This window comes from Macaca thibetana, chromosome 1 (assembly GCF_024542745.1).
Source record: "Macaca thibetana thibetana isolate TM-01 chromosome 1, ASM2454274v1, whole genome shotgun sequence".
Lineage (NCBI taxonomy): Eukaryota > Metazoa > Chordata > Mammalia > Primates > Cercopithecidae > Macaca > Macaca thibetana.
Genome location: NC_065578.1, coordinates 158,659,316 through 158,671,967, shown reverse-complemented (window position 1 = coordinate 158,671,967; position 12,652 = coordinate 158,659,316). Strand labels below are relative to the sequence as shown.

At 51.9% G+C, this 12,652-nt stretch overlaps 1 protein-coding gene across 6 annotated transcripts in view; it reads right to left on the bottom strand.

Annotated features, from left to right (window-relative positions):
• PIK3C2B (phosphatidylinositol-4-phosphate 3-kinase catalytic subunit type 2 beta) overlaps positions 1-12,652 on the bottom strand; it is a 71,159-nt gene that overhangs the window by 26,515 nt on the left and 31,992 nt on the right. For 5 of the 6 annotated variants that reach the window (XM_050762215.1, XM_050762259.1, XM_050762230.1 and 2 more), the window contains 9 exons: positions 11,069-11,180; positions 10,843-10,922; positions 10,399-10,462; positions 8,243-8,389; positions 7,546-7,579; positions 6,381-6,576; positions 5,194-5,316; positions 719-886; positions 52-163 (listed from right to left, as the gene is read on the bottom strand). In XM_050762215.1, coding sequence (XP_050618172.1) covers positions 52-163; positions 719-886; positions 5,194-5,316; positions 6,381-6,576; positions 7,546-7,579; positions 8,243-8,389; positions 10,399-10,462; positions 10,843-10,922; positions 11,069-11,180 — 1,036 coding nt within the window. The remainder of the gene's footprint in view (positions 1-51; positions 164-718; positions 887-5,193; positions 5,317-6,380; positions 6,577-7,545; positions 7,580-8,242; positions 8,390-10,398; positions 10,463-10,842; positions 10,923-11,068; positions 11,181-12,652) is intronic. The other variant, XM_050762241.1, reaches the window with a different exon arrangement.

Genomic DNA, 12,652 nt, shown 5'->3' with positions numbered 1-12,652 from the left:
TTGACTGGAATGGTCTTGCTGGTGAGTGGGAGGGAAAGGCTAAAGCCTCACCTGCAGGATGACACTGTCTGGCTGGTGGAAATTAGGTGCACTCCAACGGGCACTGGGATTTTCCTGTGTTGCTGGCCATAAACCCAGAAGCTTCCGGCCACAGGTCAGGACCCTAAGAAGGAAGGAGAGTGGGAAGAGCTGCTAAAATGGCTAAGCAGAGAGTATTTCTCCTGCTCCCCCAATCCAAAAATCTGCCTTTTCTGTTTGAAGCCGCCATCCAACTCCACTCTCTCAGTCTCCCCATAGACCATAGCCTCCTCCTTCTCCCAAGTCCTATAAAAGCTCACGCCCTCCAAGAGGACTTGTGAGCTAACCACACCCTGGTCTGGATGACTTGGTGGCAGGGATGCCTTGGTGAGGTGGGGAGGCTGGGCTAGATGACCTCTAAGGTTCTTCCAATGACAAGACCAGATGATCTATTACCCAAGCATTGCTTTTCCATGTATCCTCAACATGGTCCTGTGCCACCAGAACCACTCAGAGGCTCTTGATTACATCAATACTCCTGGTCACCAGTTCTGTGCTTGGGGATCCTCTGGATTTCACCAGTGAGCCCCACATGGCCAACTCTCCCAAGGCACACTGGCCAGTGCAGCAGCCAGGCCCCTTTCTCTGTCCCCCTCCTCCCCTCCCAAGGCCAAGAAGCTGTACCCTGGGGCTCACATACTGCCTGAAGTTGAAGAGTGGGGTAGTGACCCAGCCCAGGGCTTCAGGCACCCGCCGCTGCTTGTTGGCCTCTGAGGAGCTCCCCGGTGGGGGGATGGGCAGAGCATAGAGAGTGGCACACAGCAGGGTCTCCCGAGGCAGCCGGTTCACCTGCACTGGGAAGCAGATCCTATGGAGGACAGGAAATCAAATTAGGAGGGGCCACTCCTGTGGCTTCAAGCAACAGGTGGTCCAGGAAGTCAGGCTGAGGCTGAGGATACAGCCTGCCTCTCAGGGTTCAGACACACTCCCTGAGGAAGCCCTCCTCCTACAGAACCAGGAGAGGCCCCAAACTAGGCGAAAACCCCACTGGATGTTCCCAGAAGCACAATGTGTCCTTGGAGCTTTGCAGTAGAGTGAGGCAAACATCCCCTGATGTTGAGGCTACCCATGGTGCCCGGACAGAACTTGCTTAGCAGAGCCACCTCGGAGTTCAGGTGATGACACATCCCATGTTGTCAGCCTTGCTCCTTTCCTTGTTTTAGAATTTCTTCAGAGGGTCCACAAAGCTACTCCTTTTGTCCTCCTTTTCCATTTGACAGCCCCCATCCCTCCCCCACTGCTCGCTGCTGAGAGCCACCAAGAAGCAGCACCATGTTCTCTGCCCTCGGTTCACCCTCCCCCACAGCCCTGTCACTTGTCCTCATACAAGTCCCCTTCACCTAGCCCCAGGGACACACGATGGGTTTTTCTCACCCCCACCCCCAAACAGATTCAAAGCCAAAGGGACAAAGAGGAGGGACTTCCCCAAGTCCCCCAGGTGAGAAAGCCAATGGCAGGACCAAGAGAACTGAGACACATAGGCCCACCACTGCTCAAGCCCGTAAGTTCTCTCCAGGTCCTCAGTCTGAACCACACCTAGCCGCTCCCTCTATGCTCAGGATAAGGAACTGCTAGGTGGGGTGAAGTACACAGGGGAGGGGAGCTGTGGAAAAGCAGGGAGGACCCATGTTACCTTTCCGGGAAGCTGTCCCTGGGCCAAAGTCCATACTGTCACACCCTCCTGGCCAGCCCAGGGCCCAGCAACTTCTACGCCAGAGGGCACAGAGGCAGGGCAGCCACCCCCAAGGTTAGCAGTTTCATGATAAAGCAGCCTGCCTCGCCGCTGTCCTCCAGGGGAATCTCCACCTAAGTGAGGCACTCCCTCCAGCCCACCACAGACTGGCAGAGCCCTGCTCTATCCCAGCTGCCTCTACCCTGGGGGCCCACAGCTATAATTAGGGCCCCTCCAGCGGCCAGCAGACATGCCAGGCCAGGGCTTGGCTGGAGGTGACAAAGCACGGCTGCTGAGCCTATTTTGAGAGTTAGCTGATCCCTGGACTGCTACAGTGGGGCAGAGAATCACCTGACCCCATAGCAAAGGGGAGAGGGAGCTGGTCCTGAGCCCTCTCTTTTCGCCTAAAGAAGCAGCTTCCAGCTTCATGTCTTAAGGAAAAGGGGAGTGAGAAGATTTTATGAGTGAAACCAGAGCCAGCCAAGGCCCTCTTTCCCTTCAATCCTTGGGTATATCTGGTATTCCAAAACCTCTCCCACAGACCTTCACCCAGGGCTGGTCAGGATAACCATTATGTTGGCTGCGGCCCTTACCTTCCTCCCTTAGAAACCCTCTCCTTCCTGCAGCCCATTCAACAACATCATATCACACAGGCTGCCTCCTCCAGGAAGGATTCCTGGAATGTGCTGGTTGGCTCCAGTCCTGGTTCTGCCACTCACAATCCTGGGCAAGTTAACTCCCATCTCCGTGCCTCAGTTTCTCATCAGGGAGAAGGGGAACATAGCTTCACTTGCATGATGTGTGTGCACACTGTGTACTTTTTGCTATGTGACGCTGTGGTTACTGCACTGGCACTGAGTTATACAGAGAGTATTTTCATGCGCACATATCCCCATGTATCAGCCAGTTTGTCAGTCACCTGGAACGGAGAAACCAAAACCAAGAGGGCTCCCCAGCTAAGAAGCCTGTGCCAAGTACTTTATTTACAGTGTCCTAACTGCTCCTCAAACAATCCTGTAGGATAGGCCCTGTTATCACCACCATTCTAGTTTGAAAGACCTGCCTGAGGCTGCAACTACAGTAGGAAGGAGAGAATGACTGGCCCAAAGCCTGTCCTCTGAACGCTGGCACGCCCTCCCCCAAATGTCTTGGTCTTGACCATGAAGGGCCAAGAAGTCTCATTCGGGGCATCTGGATGGACAGTGCAAGATAATGCCCTTCACAAGGCTCTAGGCAGGGGACTGGCCCATTAAAATTCAAAGTAGGGATCTCAGGGGACAAAATGAAACTCATGGCGCAGGCTAGGCTGCCTCTATACCTCTGATACTGTATGAGAAAAGGATTTAAGGCCAATTTTTTAAAGTCCTCCTGGGCCAGAAGACTACAGCACCCCCTTTTTTTTTTTTTTTTTTTTTTTTTTTTGAGACAGGGTCTTGCTCTGTTGCCCAGGCTGGATGCTCACTGCAGCCTTCACCTCCCAGGCTCAAGTGATTCTCCCACCTCAGCCTCCTAAGTAGCTGGGACCACGGGTGTATGCCACCACACTCGGCTAATTGTTTGTATTTTTTGTAGAAATTGGATCTCCCTTGTTGCCCAGGTTGGCACCCCTTCTCTTGACAGCAGCAGTAATTGTGACCAAAAAATCCCAAAGGAATGGTGGAACTCAAGGGCCAGTTAATGCAGCTATCCTCTGCCTGCAAGGAGTTTCTCCTGTCCTGGCAGTTGTTTGCTTAAGGACCTTTTATGCACGCCCCCCCCTTTTTTTTTTTTTTTTTAAGATAGGGTCTCATTCTGTTGCCCAGCCTAGAGTGAATGCAGTGGTGTGATCATGGCTCACTGCGGCCTCGACCTCCCAGGCCCAAGTGACTCTCCCACCTCAGCCTCCTAAGTAGCTAGGACTACAGATGCATGCCACCACACTCGGCTCCTTTAAAATAATTTTTTAGTAGAGATAAGGCCTCTTTGTGTTGCCCAGGCTGGTCTCAAATTCCTGGGCTCAAGCGATCGTCCTGCCTTGGCCTCTCAAAGTACAGTGACTACAGGTGTGAGCCATGATGCCCAGCCATATACACCTTTATTGCTCTAAGAATTACCTAAGTGTGAAGGGCATGAGAAAGGGTCCATTTTCCCAGTTGTCCATCAGTAAAATGACCCACCCCTTCCAGCATCTCCAGATTTTTCATCTACCTATTTTACATCCTCGGCCTCCCCAGGACCCTCCTCAGTCTCTTTAATCTGTGCTCCAAATACTTAGGTTGCCGTGCTGCTCTGCAAATGAGGACTCGTGTGGGGAAGCAAAGCTGGGGGCAGCAAGCAGGGGATTTTCTGACTGACTGGAAGGAAGGTAGAGCACAGCACAGACGACGCACAGGGCAGGAAAACCCCTGCGGTGCCCCCATTCAAGCAAGGCACCCTCTCCTCCGTTTCCTTCCTGCTTTGCTTGGCTGACGCCTACCTTCCCGACACCAAATTATTGTTTACACGTGGTGATTAATACTACTGTGTGCTTTTGGTTTCATATTTATATTTATAACCCACCTATCTCATCTCAATGCCATAACTGCTTCTGAGTGAAACAAATGTCCCCATTTCTCAGTTTGAGAAAATGAGGCACAGAAAGAATAGAAAGTAGTACTCAAGACAGAGTTAGAAATAGAGGCTCACTCCTGGGAATCCAAGCTCAATACTCCTTCTCTAGACAACCCTCCCTTCTCTCTATATAAAGGGAAGAGCACAGTCTCCTCTCCAGAGTCTACAGGAACTGAGGGAAGTGGGAGAGGATGAGAAGCCCTCCAACTAGTTAAACTCTTTAAGGGAGACAAGATCAAAAAATGAAGTATTATTAAAATTAACAACTAACATTTATAAGTTTTTTATGGTTTACAAAGAGCCTTTATAGATACTTCTCATTGGATCCTCATGACAACTTGAGAGGTGGTAATTATACTTGGCCCCATTTCAGAGTCAGGGAAGTGGAGGCCGGGCACAGCGGCTCACGCCTGTAATCCCAGCACTCTGGGAGGCCGAGGCGGGCGGATCACAAGATCAGGAGATCGAGACCATCCTGGCTAACACGGTGAAACCCCATCTCTGCTAAAAGTACAAAAAATTAGCAGGGCGTGGTGGCGGGCGCCTGTAGTCCCAGCTACTTGGGAGGCTGAGGCAGGAGAATGGCGTGAACCTGGGAGGCAGAGCTTGCAGTGAGCTGAGATCGCGCCACTGCAGTCCAGCCTGGGCGACAGAGCAAGACTCCATCTCAAAAAAAAAAAAAAAAAAGTCAGGGCAGTGGAGACTCAAGAGGTTGAATGACTTGTCCAATTAGGGTTAACAAGGAAGCCTGGTTTTATCGTTAGTCCTGGAGTAGTTATCTGGCCCCAGGGATATTTCAGAGGCTGAGTAGGTCTGCAGTGACCTGGGCACTGGAGCCTGGGGGAAGGGCTTACTGCTGGTCCCAGATGATGAGGTGGAAGAGGTACTTGGAGAAGTGAGCTCTTCGGGTCTGCAGGGGGCTGCACAGCTCCTTGCCGCCATGGCTGAGGGAACAGGAGAGGTAGAAATCTTCATAGCTACAAAAGAAAGGGAGCAGGTCAGGACACCCAGCTCCCAAAACCAATCACCCAAACCTATGCATCCCTCTAAGGCCAAAATCCATTTCCCCTGGTAAAATTCCCAGTCTCTGAGGGCTATAACACGGGATCTCTGGATAGGACAGCCAAACTGGATGTAAGGAAATGTGCTCAGGCCAAAGCAACTTAATCTGAGTTCCTCTGCTCGGTTTTAGGCTCCATGCTGAGCCTTGTGGTTTTTCTTTCTTTAATGGGAACCGGCCACCCAGCCTCCTTATAGAAAGCTCCAGCCCATCGAGTGTCTGTGTGTGCGTGCGTGTGTGTGTGTGCACGTGCATGCGCAAGTGAGAAGGGTGGGGGAGGAAGACGACATATGCTGACGTGAATGCCAACACACGGGGGTCCCTGTGGCTCATGACAGGTGCCTGACAGAAGAGGTCAGAGAAGGCCCCGGTTTCCCAGGCTGCCTCCTTTGTTCTCTGCCAATCGCCCAGAGGAATACATTAAGTGAGGAACAAAGAGAGAAGGGGAAGGGGGTTGGGAAAAGGGGACCAGCAGGGGCGGGGTAGGGCCCAGTGCCTATTCCCTCAGGCCTTGGATGCTGGGGACCCAACAGAGGAGCTGAGGATTTTACCAAAAGAACATCCTCCTCCACCCACCCCTGCAGGCCTAGAGAACCCCAGACAAAGGGTCAATCCCACCTCCCTGCCCCCTCCCACTGGCCAGGGAGCGTGCACTCTATCTGGGAATCCGCCATCTGTTGCCACGTCTCCTTCCACTGGTCCTGGCTCTGGAGGGGGCAGGGATGCAGAGGCAGCCAGCACCAAGAGGGAATAACAGCATCTTCTTCATCTCCTAAGGGACCTCCTCTCTCCTCTGGGATATCCCCAGCCCAGGTCTTCCTCAGACACTTGGCTCACCCCTGCAGCCCCATTGCACCACAATGTCACACAATGCCACACATCCTAAGACTTAGGACAGTGGTATTACATGCAGATAGGAAAAAGCCCTGGTGGAGGTCAAACTCAGCTTGCTCCCTAGTGGCTGCTCAGCCCTGGGCTCACCTGGTAGCCCAGATGATGGGGATGCGGTGGGTGGCATAGACAGTGAAGGCCAGGGCCCTGGAGAAATGGCAGGCCTCCTGGACCAGGTCATGCTTGCGGCTCCCGGGCACTGCCGTCTGGAAGTCTGCATTGAATGTGTTGCAGTACAGCTCCACCAGGTCCAAGATGGCAGCGGTCAGGGTTTCCATGACCTTCTCTGGGAAGGGAAGGGGTCAGAAAGGAAAGTCATGAGGCCTCCTCAAGCACTACCTTATTGCCAGGGCACTGGCTAGAATAGGATGGCCTAAGACAAAGTGGTCCCCAAATGCTAGTCAGTCTCTAATAGCTGTGACAAAGTTCACCCATCTGCGATGAAATGAGAAAAAAGCAGAAGCATGTCATGAGCTTTTCATAAAACCACAGTTATACAATGTTAAACATAATCCTTATTTTTACTTATTGCTATTTAGCATTAAAATGTCCTTTCTTTTAGGAAACAATGTTAATAATTATAGTCAGTTGCTTCAAAAAAGCAAAAGTCAAAAAAGTTTGGCCAAGTAAAAGGCTGCCAATTCTCTCTTGGTCCCCCAGATACTTTGGGGGACATTTTACTGGTCTATGAAATCCAAAAGACTGGGAATCACCATAAGAATCCCAGGGATGCCAAAACAAAAAACAAAAACAAAACAAAGGAATCCCAGGGATATAGGTCGGTCTTAGGGCAAAGTTCAGCTTCAAGGGCACGACAGGGGAATCCTAGAAAAATTGTAGGGAAAATTCTTTCTCATCCTCTCGCAAGGCCCATTCTAAATTGGAAAGGTAGGAAGTGTGAGCCGATGGGAGAATAATCACAATCTACCAAAGTAGGAGGCTTCCCATCTGGATCACAGGGCTAGCGCTGCCCCGCCACCCCACTCCCACACTTCTACACCCTCATCACCATCTCCCAGGGACACCAGGAGGAATGACTAGGAAAAATAATGAGAAAACACTTTGTGGAAAGAAATGTGCTCTCCAGCTGTGTCCACACCTCATATAGGAACACACACACACACACACACACACACAGACACACCAGCCAAACTCCGACACATAAATCAAGGGGGCCAGGCAGAAAAAGGAATCTGGGCAGAGACTGCAGTTTTCGGCAGCCCGACTGGATGAAGATGGAGAGCAGTTCCCTTACCTCGGTTTTCCCTCACAGCCAAGACGCTGGGATCCTGTTTTGGGGGGGGAAAAGAAGAGGGAGGGGAGCTTCAGGGCCATGGCCTTTTTCGTCACAGCTGGAAGAAGGGCTTTTCACAGCTGCACTCATCTGGACCAGAATGGGCTGAAATGTGAGGAGCTGAGAATCCCCAGAGAGGATAGAGTAATGGTTTGTACCAGATCTGTGTGATGGACAGAGTGAGCTGACGGAGGATAGCAATCATCGTGTCCACCCTTCTGAGAGATCCCAACCCTCAGGCTACTCGGCTGCAGATCACAGCGTCTGTGGTGCTGGCCCTGTCTGCAGAGCACACAGCCCGTGCTGGAGTCCCGGAGCCCCTGGCTCTAGAGAGATTTTCCTCCTGGTTTGTTTTTGCGCCCTGATGGATATGCGGACTGTCAGGCAATGCCTTGGTGACTGTGAATAAAGCCTTTACTGGCCTGGGCTCTCAGCAAGCAGTCCCAGGTAGCTCTCCCTCAAGCTCAGGAAGAGGGGACACACTTGGCATCCATTTTTGAAGAGCTCTTGTGGTTGAATTCCTTAAACATAAAAGGTGGAGGTGGAGAGAAGCCCCTTTTTAGTGAGTGAACACCTACACACCCTAGCAACAGACAACTCAGTTACCTGGCAGTATCCCTCTCCTCCTTCCCCCTCCTAGCACCGTGGGCCCCTTTACCTTCTGAATTTTAGGCTGCATGCGGGAGGGGCAGGGGGGCAGCTGGTTGAGAGCATTGGTGATCTCAGGGGTTTCCACGGCGGCCAGGGCGTTGCAGATGGCCTTGACGGACTGGACCACCCTGTCAGCCTTCAGTGGGAAGTCCCCCTGTGGGAGGTGACACAGTGAGGCTGGCAGGCTCTGCTCTCGTGCTCTTGGTCTCCAAACCCTCCCCACCCCAGTCTTTAAAGGAAAGGGTTGGGAAGAGTAGAGAGATTCATGATCCTCAGGGGTAAATGTGCAATACATTTTGTTTTCAAATATTCAGCATCAGCAAATAATCTCTCCTACTGAATTCAATGGGCCATGCCCACATGCCCCAATTCTTCCAGCCGTTCCCCTTGAAGCTCCTCCTATTTCTAGCCTCTCTCTGTAGTCTACTTATACTATACACATATATACAGGGTCTCTCCCAGAGACCTATAGAATTTCCAGACAGATCTCATCTCACTTCTACTGATATGCCACAGCCATACCCTCCCCTCTGCACTTCAGCTTCTGGAATTTTCTCATTTGGAATTCCCTCACCTGTCCAGCTCTGATTACCTATATAAATTTAAATCACAGAGCAGCTAAAATTCTACCTGCTTCATAAAGCCCTCCCTGGCCAATCCCCTTCCTCTAGCATCCTCCAGGAGCCCTTAATTAATTTATTGCCATCCTGTTCTGTCTACTAATAGCTTTGTGTTACTATTCAATTTTTCTAACAAGAACACAAGCTCCCCAAAGGCTATGACAATTTTTTTTTTTTTTTTTTGAGACGGAGTCTTGCTCTGTCACCCAGGCTAGAGTGCAATGGAACGATCTCGGCTCACTGCAACCTCTGCCTCCCTGGTTCAAGCGATTTTCTTGCTTCAGCCTCCCAAGTAGCTGGGATTATAGGCGCCTGCCATCATGCCCAGCTAATTTTTGTATTTTTAGTAGAGACAGGGCTTCACCATGTTGGCTAGGCTAGTCTCGAACTCCTGACCTCAGGTGATCCGCCCACCTCAGCCTCCCAAAGTGCTGGGATTACAGGCGTGAGCCACTGCACCTGGCCAAGGCTACGACAATTCTTACACTTCTCTACCCATCGTAGCCACTAGCAAAGGGCCAGACCAGCACAGCACAGGTGTTCAGAGCTTCCCCACCATCACTGGAAATGTTCAAGCACAGACTCCTAGAGAAGGGATTCTGGCAGTGACTAGACATAATGCTGAACCCCTCAAAAAGGACGCGTTTATGACTATTAACTGGATCACTGAGACAGGGATTGGTTTTTTGTTTTGTTTTTTGAGATAGGGTCTCACTCTGTCACCCAGGCTGGAGTGCAATGGTGTGATCAGAGCTCACTACAGCCCCAAACTCCTGGGCTCAAGCGATCCTCCCACCTCAGCCTCCAGAGCAGCTGGGGCTACAGGTGTGTGCCACCATGCCTGGCTAACTTTTGTATTTTTTGTAGAGATGGAGTCTTGCTGTGTTGCCCAGGCTGGCCTTGAACTTTGGGGTTCAAGCAATTCTACCACCTCAGTTTCCCAAAGGGTTACGTTTACAGGCGTGAGCCATCACACTCAGCAAGGGATTGTTTTTGAAGATCACTGTCAGATTTTCTTTGGCATTGTGACATTTAAGACAAATGTTGATTCTCATGGTTTTGAGGCTTGAGACTCTGTGTGAGTCCAAGCGGGTAGGGCTCTGGCCCTCCCTACATGTGAAACCTTCTACCTCCTGATGGTTTCCTACCTGTGATAACAGCAAAACAGAACCTCTCAAACCAGAGATTTCTGACATTGCTCATAGGATGCATGCTCCAATGCACATCAAGTGCAGCAGCTGGGGGGTGACAGCTCTCGGTTCCTTAGCTCTGGAGACATCCTACTCCAGAGAATGGGACTAGTGTGCAGTTTCCAACCTGCTTCTTCTATAGAGGAGCAGAATCCCTGGCTATGCGCTTGCCGTTGCCCAACATCTAGGAGTCTTAGTTTGCCCATGAGCGAGGGGTTAAAAAGAAGTGCTCTGCCAACAGATTTTCAGGCTCCACCCAGATCCCTCATAGTGCTGGGTGATCCCAGGAGGACTGGGGAAGGGGAGAGGAGGAGCTTTCACGCAGCCAGGCCAGCCCCTGGATTCGTACTCACATCAGCCAGCAGGAAGGCATCCACCTCATTGTGGTAAGTGTCGAACAGAAGACTCAGGGCCTGCCTGGGAGTTGGGGGCAGGGAAAAACCATAGGAGAGGTCATGAAAGACCCAGTGCCCTGGGAAACCCATTTTCTCCCTCCCTCTCCTCAGCTCGCACTCTGATTTAAAGGAGTTCCTACTCTTTCTATATGTCTTGTGAAGACTGAAGGAGGGAGAGTCTTTCTATTCTGCCACTTCTAGCCTGGAGAGAATGATGGCAAAGTTGCAGAGGGAAGAGATGAAACATGCCTAGAGTTGGGATCTTCCCTGATAAGACGTGTGGGCCCCAACCCAACACGTGCAAGAATCCGTTAGCCCTGGCAGAAAGGCAAGCAGGCACATCTGATGGGATCCCTGCACAGTTCCTGTTTGGAGCACATCCAAGATGGCGCCCACACTCACCTGCTGATGGTCTGCTTGACGGGCCTCTCTTGGAGATGGACGAGGTAGTTCAAGGTGGAAGGGCTCTGGTCATCATTCACCTGTGTAAGAAGTGACTTATTTAGAGAGGCGCAGTGCCCTTATCTCAGCCCAGCACTCCTACCCCACTCCCACCTGATGTGTTCCATATTGTATTCCCATTCCACCTCCCCAGCCCTGGGCAACCCTCCACCACCCTCACACGAACCGTCCGAGCCAGCTCACTGCGCACAACCTTCTGCTCCATCAGCTGTAGCCGAATGTCAATGTCAAACTTGCGGCAGTATTGGATGTACTCATGACTGCCCAAGGCATGCTTGCTGGTAGGGTAGAGGGACAAGACCATTAGCATCCTGGGGACTCACTGGGAAAGGAGATGCATACCTTAGCCTTGGGGAGAGAGATACAGAAAGAAGGTTTAGGTAAGGGGGTAGTACCTGTGTTGTACCCTACTTTGGCTCCTAGAAAATGTCATGGGGTGGAGCTTAGGAGAAGGAACAGAGGTCTGTCTAAATAAAAGCCACCTCATATACTTAATCCTTGGTCAGTACAAATATTGACTCTCTTAGGTATTTATGACCCGTGTGGTAATCACTGGTTCACTCCAGGGCTGGGAACTGTTGGAGAGAGCGGGGAAACAGAGGGACATCACAGGGAGCAGTTGTTGAAGCCCTGTCCTCTGGGCCTCCACACAGAGAACCAGGAAGAGACACGTTGGAGTCTGCCGGTGCTCAGGCTCCAGTGTGGGAGCTCAGCGAGTCACCCCTCTTCCAATGCTACCAACTAGGGTGCTGAGGCCAAAATAACTTGGGGAAAACCCACCAAGCCTCCAGATCAGTGTCCCCACCCAAGTTCTTTTTCTACCTTCCCTCTGTTGGCCCTGCCTGCTTGTGAATAACCTTACAAATTTCTATGACTTCTTGAAAAATCCCAAATGCATGCCGATCCCACCTGCTCAAGCGCCCATGTGTCAGACTCCCCCTTTCAGAGACAAGGCCTAGGAGCCCCTCAGTGATCCAACCTCTTCCTCTCTCCCAAATCACACCTTCATCAGTAAGGAAACCCAGGAGGAGGGGCAGAGGAAGAACTACCTCCAGGCCAGCACTGCAGGCCTGGGCCTGGCCTCAGCAGCTGGGTAACAGAAGCCGGAAAAGGACTTCCTTCCTCAGCAGAGCTGGGAATCTAGGCCAGAAATGGAGAGGAGAGGACAGGAGCATAAGGGGGGCGTTATGTGCAGAAGCTGGTGGAGGTGCAGGGCCCAGGGTTGTCTAGGTTCAGCAAGGACTTGAGTGAGGGGTTCTCCACATCCTGAGAGGCCCAAGCCTCCGATCTAGGCCCTTATCAGATCTGAAACTGAAGTGCAGCCAAAACCTGGAGATGGTGAGGCTGGGCTGTGGGGCTGGGCTTGGTGGGAGAGCCTGGGAGGAAGGAAGAGTGTGGTGGGGCTGGGGGAGGTGGCAGGAAACCCAACCCTCCCACGGGACTGCCTCAAGGTTCTTATCTGAGAGCAGCCTGCATCCTGAACCCACTCACCCCCTCAGTATCAGCCCCTCCTGCCAGGCAGGGTAGAAAATCTGAGGGCTTCCTTGGGAACTAGCAGATTTCTGGAACCCCCAGAGGGTCCTTTCTACCCCCACCCCAGGTAGTCGTCATGTGCTGAGGGCCTGGGGGCTGGGCCAAGAAACAGCACTGTGCTTTTCTGTTGGGTGGGAGCTGGGCTCCTGGGCCAGGAGTCATGGACACAGGTCTCCTGGGGACTTGCTTGATCTTCTCTGTGGAAGGCCTTCCTCTC